Genomic DNA, 8,659 nt, shown 5'->3' with positions numbered 1-8,659 from the left:
AATCTCTCTCTGTGCAGAATCCTGTAGGGATCTGAATAATGCAGACTATGTTGAGATGTGTGGCAGAATTGGACAATAAGTCCAGAGAGTGGATTAGTGGTGCTGGAAGAGCACAGCAGTTCAGGCAGCATCCAATGAGCAGCGAAAAGCGAAATCGACGTTTCGGGCAAAAGCCCTTCATCAGGAATAAAGGGCTTTTGCCCGAAATGTCGATTTCGCTGCTCATTGGATGCTGCCTGAACTGCTGTGCTCTTCCAGCACCACTAATCCAGTATTTGGTTTTCAGCATCTGCAGTCATTGTTTTTACCTTAATAAGTCCAGAGAGGCCCATCTCAACATTGAGATAATCTATCTTTTATGTTTTGCAAAGGCAGTGTGGTAACATTTGCACCAGACATAGATGACGCCAGTAGACAGTGGACAAGTGACATCAGAAGGAGATTAACGCTTGTTAAAAAATTTAAATGCCAAAACTTGCCTAATTAATATTCAGGATCTAATTTTATCAAATATGCCAAACAAGCTTGACAGGAAAACTCAATAAAGAAACTAGAAAGGGTACCAGGTGGATTCAGCTTGCTGCTTTCTCTGAATAACTTTCATGTTGCCTATGATCAAACTGCAGCTGACGGCATGATTAAAGTTCGCCAGCCACATACAGTCCTGACATTGCATCCCGGAAGCAGAAATTAGCATTGAAAGTCTGCAGTGGGGATACTTTGTGCACAGGGACAGGTACCCAGTTCACAAACTGGACTAGATTGATCTCAGGAATGTGCATTTGATATCTTAGTGCTTACTCCCTTAACACCAACATGCATGTTCATAGCATTCCTGTCTTGCATTGTCTTACCAATTCCGGTAACATCCAGCAAGATGGTGGCAGAGTAGGGCTTCTGTATGTGGGGCTCATCCACTCTCTCCACTTTTCTTTTTTCTCTCTCTTCTCAGTTTTTCTCTCTCTTCTATTTTAGTTTACTTACCTCTTAGTGAAGAGATTGATTGCAGTGACAGCATCACCAGTGGCATATAGGCCCACCAGTGCGAATGCGCGGTGTCAGAGGCACGTTTGGGGTCTCGGTGGCTTCTGCATCGTTGAGGTAGTCCTTGCACTGACTCATGATTGCTGCTGTGGAGGCAAGTTTGGATTCTTGACGTCATCTATGTCTAGCACAGATTCACGGAGGAGGTTGTGGAGGCGAGTTTGGGCCCAGTATGGGACCAGACGGCATCATCAGCAGCTGCATCAGAGGTAGGCCCAAAGCAGACTCATGGTGGCGGAATTATGTCTGGGCTGGTGCAGTACCCAATGGAATCGGTGGCCTCTGCATTAGCAAGGTCCAGTGAGAATTCATGGTGGTGATGGTTTCTATGGAGGAGAGATGGTGTCAAAGAGTGGCAACTTGCGCTCCAGCAATGGTGAAGCAAAGGGAACTCATGCCTGGTCACTAGGCCCATGACGGAGCACTTAACACAGATTGTTAAGTTAGACACTTTATTTTTTAATGTTTCTGCCTTTATATTCTATCTTTTGGTTTATTTTTCTGTTTTAAGATGGTGCCAGAGAGTGGTGACACTATACAACACTTTTCACTGTATTTTGTAACAAGGTACACATAGCAATAAATAAATCAAATCAAAATCAAAATCAATTAGCACAATAACAGAAACAGGCAGCTTGGCTTCCTACTTGCTGTTTAGGGGATGGACATTTTGCTGTCCAGCAGTGTGCTATGTCAATCTTGCACCTGCTCCACATGCCACAACAGTTTATGTGGCAAACATACTGCATGTACAGATCAGTTAGTAATATCTCAATGTCTTAGTTCTCACTTAAGTCCATAAAGATAATTAAAGGTCCCAGCACAGTAGATTAAGCCTCCCATACCAGTCAAAGGAACTTGCCACAGTCAGGCATCCAGTGGGGGTGCTCTCATTTAGCGGGCCCATGCCTCTTCAGTCCAGGGAATGGGTCATTGTCACTCTGTTGGCTCAATAGTTTTTATTCCAAGTGGTAGGTTGAAGAAGCTCAGGGAGATGTCCAGGTCTGGGTCTGGACAAGAGCATAGTACAATTGTGAAGAAGGCAGCAGGATTTGCAAGGAGGATACATCCAAGCATGGCTGGGAAGGGGGTAATATGTAACACTTCCTCCTCAATATCCAAGAGCCCAAACGCACCTTCCAAGTGAAGTTGCATCTTATCTGCACTTCACTCAATCTAGTCTACTGCATTTTCTGCTCACAATATATTAGGAAAATGAAGTACAGACTGGGCGACACTTTGCAGAACACTTACCTTCTGACCTCAAAAACGACCCTGATCTTCCAGTTGGCTGTCACTTCAACACACCATAGTGTTCTCTAGTGAACATTTCAGCCTCAGGCTTGCTCAGTGCTCCAGCAAAGCTCAGTGCAAGTTGGCAGAACAGCTCCTCATTTTCTGCTTGGGAACTCTGAAGCCTTTTGGGCTCAATATCGACTTCAACTATTTTAGGCTTAAGGCACCTTCCTCCATGTCCTTACCACTATCCCCCACACCAGGCCTTGTTATCACACGGTCTATTACACACAACCCATTGTTAGCCACTAATTAGTGGCCATTAGTAGCTACTCATCCTCTTAAGCTAATGGCTATCCGCTCCTTGGTCTGTCCAACTTTTCTTTCTCCTTGGCTGTATCTCTATCTATCATTTACTCTTTACCCTCTCCCCCTACCCTATCTTCTGCATAAAAAAACTTATTTGCCGAGCCGCTTTCAATTCTGAAGGGGACTCACTGGACCCGAGTGAAGTTAACCCTGGTTTCTCTCCACAGATGCTGCCAGATTTGCTGCGCTTTTCGAGCAATTTGTTTTTGTTTTCCTGAAACCTCTTCTGTTACAAAATAAACAACCCAACACATCCAAACTTGAACTCTGAGTGAAATTTGTAACTCCTGCTATCATTTTTGTCAATCTCTTCCGCAACTATTCCAGTTTGATCACATTTTTTTCCCGGACTGCACATTAGATATGGCATAGTTGGAATATGGCTCGAATATAGATAGTAAACTCATCTGATACGTTAAGCTTTGCTGTCCCACGATCCCTCAGTTACGTTGTGTAGCCTGTCCACCCAATTCTGAAGTGTAAACCTGCTCTCAATGTTTATTTTTCGGATTTATGAAAAGTTTCCAAATCGGCAGCCAAATCAATCTCAAGATCCTGGAGCTGAAACATGAATTCTGTTCCTTTTTCCACAAATGCTGAATGAAATGCAGAGTACCTCCAGCGTTTTCTGCTTCTTTTATCATTTCAGATTTCTAGAATATTGGAATTACATTGAATTCTGAAAACGCGATCGAGTCTGACGCCTGTACGGCCCTTGGTGTTTTTTTTGAAAGTAGCTGAAGGGGGCAGTATTACAAACTCTGGAATTTTCGACAACATTTTTTTTCCGAATCGAAGACCAAGATTCGTTCGTCTCCTTTCGTTCGGTGTAATTTTCTGGGCACCGACGCTAGAAGTAAACGAGGGAGCTGCTTTTCCCGAAGCGAGCTTGGCCACGTGTAGAACTGCACGCACCGCGTTGGCTGCGAACGCTTCCGGCTGGGAGGCCGCGAGCTCGGAACCGTCGTAACGGCCAGCGCGAGGCTCGCGAGCACGGGGCAGGTACAGGGGCCGCAGGTAACTAGGGTGAGTACTCCTCTCTTCCCATCCACACATCCCTCTTTGGATAAACACGTGAGCAATCCTCTCCCACTCACGTGCTCCTGCTGTGGTAAACAGGTGAGCAACCTCTCCCCTTCCTGGGGTATACAGGTGAGCCCCATATCTCCCCATTTCATCTCAAACAGGTGAGCAACCCCTCCCCCTCCTAGCATAGACAGGTGAACTCAATATCTCCCCACCCCATCTCAAACAGGTGAGCAACCCTTCCCCCTCCTAGCATAGACAGGTGAACTCAATATCTCCCCACCCCATCTCAAACAGGTGAGCAACCCCTCCCCCTCCTAGCATAGACAGGTGAACTCAATATCTCCCCACCCCATCTCAAACAGGTGAGCAACCCCTCCCCATCCTAGCATAGACAGGTGAACTCAATATCTCCCCTCCCCATCTCAAACAGGTGAACAACCCCTCCCCTGCCTGGTGTATACAGATGAACTCAATATCTCTCCTCCCCATCTCAAACAGGTGAGTATCTTCTTTATTCACATGCTCCTCTTGGGGGTAAACAGGTGAACAATCTCTCCCCATCTCCCTCCTGGGCTAAACAGGTTGGCAACTCCCACATAGTAAAAAAGTGAGCATCCACCCCATTCCCTTTGCATACTCCTCCCAGGATAATCTCCTCTGGAGTAAATAGATGAGTGCCCTCTCCCATTTCCTGGGTTTACAGATAGTCATCCCCTTCCTCTGATCCCTTCTGGGGTAAACAAGTGAGTACCCATTTTTCTGTGGTTAGCACCCCGCACCTCCCTGTCTTGGGGTAGTGAATTATCTTTGAGGAAAAAAACTTTCTGTTATATTTTTGTAAAGACCTAGGAATCAATTCTTATGCAGCTGTACATCCAGGATGCCATATTTTATTGCTGTTCTGCAGTCAGGTGTCAAGCAACAATGCTCAGCCCACCAATCAGAGGCAAAGTAGCAAAAATACACTCGAGGAAAATCTATACTTTTAAAACTCAATGTGGATCATTTTTAACTAGAAGACATGACATGGTCGCACTCGATGTCTCTATGGTGGTGAAGGATGTCAGACAGTTAAAACCCAAATAATTTAAATGGCTATAATGCTGAATTAGATGGTAAAAGTAAACACAAATTAGTGATAGAGAAAAAGCTGGGTGAACCTATTTTTCTGACTGAACTGTTTGGAGACATTATTACCCACCTGTGGAGCAGGTGGGACTTGAACCCAGACCTCCCAATCCAGGGTAGGGACACTGTTGCTGCAGCCACAGCAACAAACTCCGTTTCAGGCCAGAGTGAGTTGGGAAGCTGATGATATAAAGGCAGTTGAGAAGTTTAAACAAAAGCACTAATTGACAATCATTAGCTTCCTAAAAGGCACTAGCACAGAAGAAATGGTACCATCTGGGTCAAGTTGTGCAAGTTGCAGAAACTCAATTACTGGAAATAGAATTTGAGACAAGGAAATATGGTAAAAGTATTATCAGAGTAAAGGTGAATGAGAACCATAGGCTGAATGATTATGATGAGTTTGAGACCAACATAGATTTAGGAATCAAATGACTGGATATGATAATTTCAAGTAAAATAAAATCACACAATATTCCAGGTGAGGAAGAGAGTGCAAAATAAGCTTATAGTATAAATGTGAAGGTGAGGATTGATACCTGAGCATAGGTAATATCACTCCCCTCAGAGTATACCAGGAGTTTGTGAAAATTTGAAAGAAAATTATTATCCAAGCAAATTATGTCCTGAAACTGAGTAACATCCTGCTGACACATGATGAAACTGAAAGACAACAATTAGCAACATCCAAAGTCAGTAGGATATGCAAAAGAAATGACATTAACTGTATAGTCTGTCACACAAATCAATAGTTTTACTACCCTGCAGTTGAGCAGTTGTGAAGGGCTGTGGTTTATTTCAGTAAGCCGTGAGATGACACAGAATCGAAGGTAGTACACCTATTGTAAAATGCCCTCTTATTAGAAGCAATGAAGATCTTGTACAAATATTCCCAGAGTTTTGATGATACAGGGGGTTGTTTTGAAAAATCCAGTAATCCAATCCCCATATAAAGTAACAGTAGAACTAAAAGCTTGAAGAAGAACTCCAAAGGATGGAAGAAATGAAAGGGACCAGTGATGTCACAACCTAAGGATTAGAGAAATATTATCATAATAACAGAAAAACAAATGAATACGTGAAAATTTGCTTGAATTCCAAAGATCTTAAGCAATGAAGAGGGATCACAATCCTATTCCAATACTGGAAAAGACTATACCAGCACTACCAGCGAGAATGGTTTTCAACATGCATGATGTCAGCAATGACTACTGGAATATAAAACTTGATGAGGAATTTTAATATTGACAACATTTGATACACACTTTGGTAGGTGCAAATTCCTGGGTCCAATTTTTGGCCTTAAAGTGAACTCAAATATTGTTGGTTTTCTTTGTAATTGAAGATAGGTTTTTCTTGTGTTTATGTTGTTATGATCCCAGATTATTTATTAGCTTTTAGTCGCATTGTAAGAGTAAGTGCCTGTTAGCACCTCTTTAAAAAGCAAGGTCTGCCCTCCCAAGTGACTAGGACTTAATGTCTCCTTTTCAATTGTTGAGTGCTTCTGCTGACATGCAGTCAGTGTCTTTGGGGAATAAAAGAATGGCTTGAACCAAAAAGTGACATAACAAAGTTAACATATCTCCATTGTAATAAAAGTGGATATGCAAAAGCTGGAAGTTAAATGGGAGACCTATGGCAGTTGTAGGAGTATCTAAGGAATTTTCAGAAAAGGTGACAGAAGGGAAGGAAGTAGGTATTAAAATTAAAGTAGCAGTACAGAGAGGTTCCTTATAGTGAACTAAGAAGGGAAAGGTGACTCAGGACAGTCATGAAGTTTCTTTTGCAAGGAGAATCAGGCTGCCCAATGTTCTGTATGTTTTTGATTGTGCCAAATCACATCCTTGATGATAAATTCTGGCATCTTTACTACAACTACTAATAATGATGATGATGTCAGGCTAAAAAACCTGCAGTTCAACTTTTTCTCTCTCTCTCCTTTCTCCACAGTAGAGTTACATTTAGTACCTTCCAATCTGTAGGCACAATTCCAGAATCTAGAATTATGGAATATGACTACTAATGGATCTGCTCTCTCCGCAGCCTCTTCTTTTCAAAATTCAAGACTGAAGATCATCAGATTCAGGAGATTTTCAGCTTTCGGTCTCATTATACGAATAGGTAATCTTGTAAGAGTAAGTACCTCTTAAAAAAAATTTACTTCCTCTAGGTGACCAGGATGAAATAAGATAATAACTCACTGATACATTGGCAGTAAAACATCAGTTATACAATTATACAAGTTTTCCAATACCTTGGCTGATTTGTTGAAAACACTAACTCTGCATGCAAATCATGAAAATGTGGAACCTAGCTATAGTTGCTGTTGAAACTGAGACTTAAAGGCAATACATCCTCAAGGTCAAAACCAGTAAACAAATTAGAATGAACAAAATTTATACCTGAGTTGGAAAAACAGAAACAGTCATCAACATCAACAACAATGGTGCAACATTGACAGCATCAGAAACAAGTGCGACAATATTAGCGACATCAGGTGCGACATCCACAATGTCCCATGTGCAGTATGCCTACCCATCACTAAGAGCAATGAATGCCATCTTTACAATGTGCTACAGCCTAAGTAATGCCATGAATATGCTTGTGAGCAAAGAATGCTAAATAATATATAATGAACAAAAGTGATTAGTTTAATTGTATAAATCATCTGTTAATGATCTTTAGTTATCACATATATATATAAAATGTTAATTTATAGGATAATTATATTGATGTTTAGACACGATATATGTAAAGTTGTATTATCATGATTCAGTGAGCAAATGACTATTTTATGTGAATGTTCACATTAGGTATATGAGTGCCATATTGTACTACTAGTACCACCATGTATAAGTTCACCAACTACATGGAAAAGATCAATTAAAAACTGACGCTGTAGTCAGTGTTAAATGTGACCATACAGCAAATCTGTACATCACTAAGAACAGTTTTTTTGGCTTTTTGTGTTGTATTGATATGTTGCTTTTATATTGTTAGAGTGCTGCAAATTCTTCAGCTTTATCTTTTGTACTGATGTATTGGGCTCTTCCTTCATTGAACATGGGGATATTTGTGATATCCTGCTTCAGAGATTTGTTAAGTTTTCTGATAGTCCAGTGAAAATGCATACAATTCTTCTTTTAAAGATATGATATTTTTTGACAGATGTATTATTTGAATATTATGGGATATTATAATTACATATTTGATCTTTGCAGGTGTACAGTGAAGATGGATGATGATGAGTTTGGAGGATTTGAGGTATGTATTGAAGTGTGCAGAATAAGTTTTTATGCTTGGCTTCAGATGCTTGCCTTACTGTTCGGTTAAACATTGGACACGTACCATTATAGTGCTGGGTGGTACGTTGTGGTGAAATAGTGTGGTTTTGCTTTTGCAATCATATTTTGAATTTGGCCCAGACAGATGGGAATAAAAATCTCAGTTAGCTTAAGGCAATGGAGGTTTGAAATGGATTTTGGCAGTCTTACTGCAGTTCCCAGAAGAAACTGGTACATAGAATTGCTTTCACATTTGCAATAAAGGACCTCCTTCTGGCTAATGACCAAGACAAGATGAATGGTAATTCCTTCTGGAGTTGTTTGTGGAGAGGACCGAGTACTTTTCTTGCATGTAAGCTGCCCTTTCATTTCAGAAAGGACTCTGGATGCTGTGTTTTATGTTAAATGCTTTTAATTGATCTTGATCTGAACTTTTTTTTAATATGCTTACTAAATAATAGAGAGCCCTTAGTATGGAATGGGACACACTCCTGTCATTAGCGGACTCCAACTCCGAAATAGCACAGGTGGGAATTCCTTTTTTATACTGCCATAGTGATGTGGTTAGA

At 41.2% G+C, this 8,659-nt stretch overlaps 1 protein-coding gene across 1 annotated transcript in view; it reads left to right on the top strand.

Annotated features, from left to right (window-relative positions):
- Window positions 1-3,324: 3,324 nt before the first annotated feature.
- Window positions 3,325-8,659, top strand: part of LOC140458064 (coiled-coil domain-containing protein 91-like) — a 190,071-nt gene continuing 184,736 nt past the window's right edge. Inside the window, exons 1-3 of the mRNA XM_072552108.1 lie at window positions 3,325-3,675; window positions 6,850-6,941; window positions 8,028-8,070. Coding sequence (XP_072408209.1) covers window positions 8,041-8,070 — 30 coding nt within the window. The 5' untranslated portion in view covers window positions 3,325-3,675; window positions 6,850-6,941; window positions 8,028-8,040. The remainder of the gene's footprint in view (window positions 3,676-6,849; window positions 6,942-8,027; window positions 8,071-8,659) is intronic.

The sequence above is a fragment of the Chiloscyllium punctatum genome, chromosome 32, assembly GCF_047496795.1.
Source record: "Chiloscyllium punctatum isolate Juve2018m chromosome 32, sChiPun1.3, whole genome shotgun sequence".
Classification (NCBI taxonomy): domain Eukaryota; kingdom Metazoa; phylum Chordata; class Chondrichthyes; order Orectolobiformes; family Hemiscylliidae; genus Chiloscyllium; species Chiloscyllium punctatum.
This window is presented reverse-complemented; position numbering and strand designations above follow the sequence as displayed.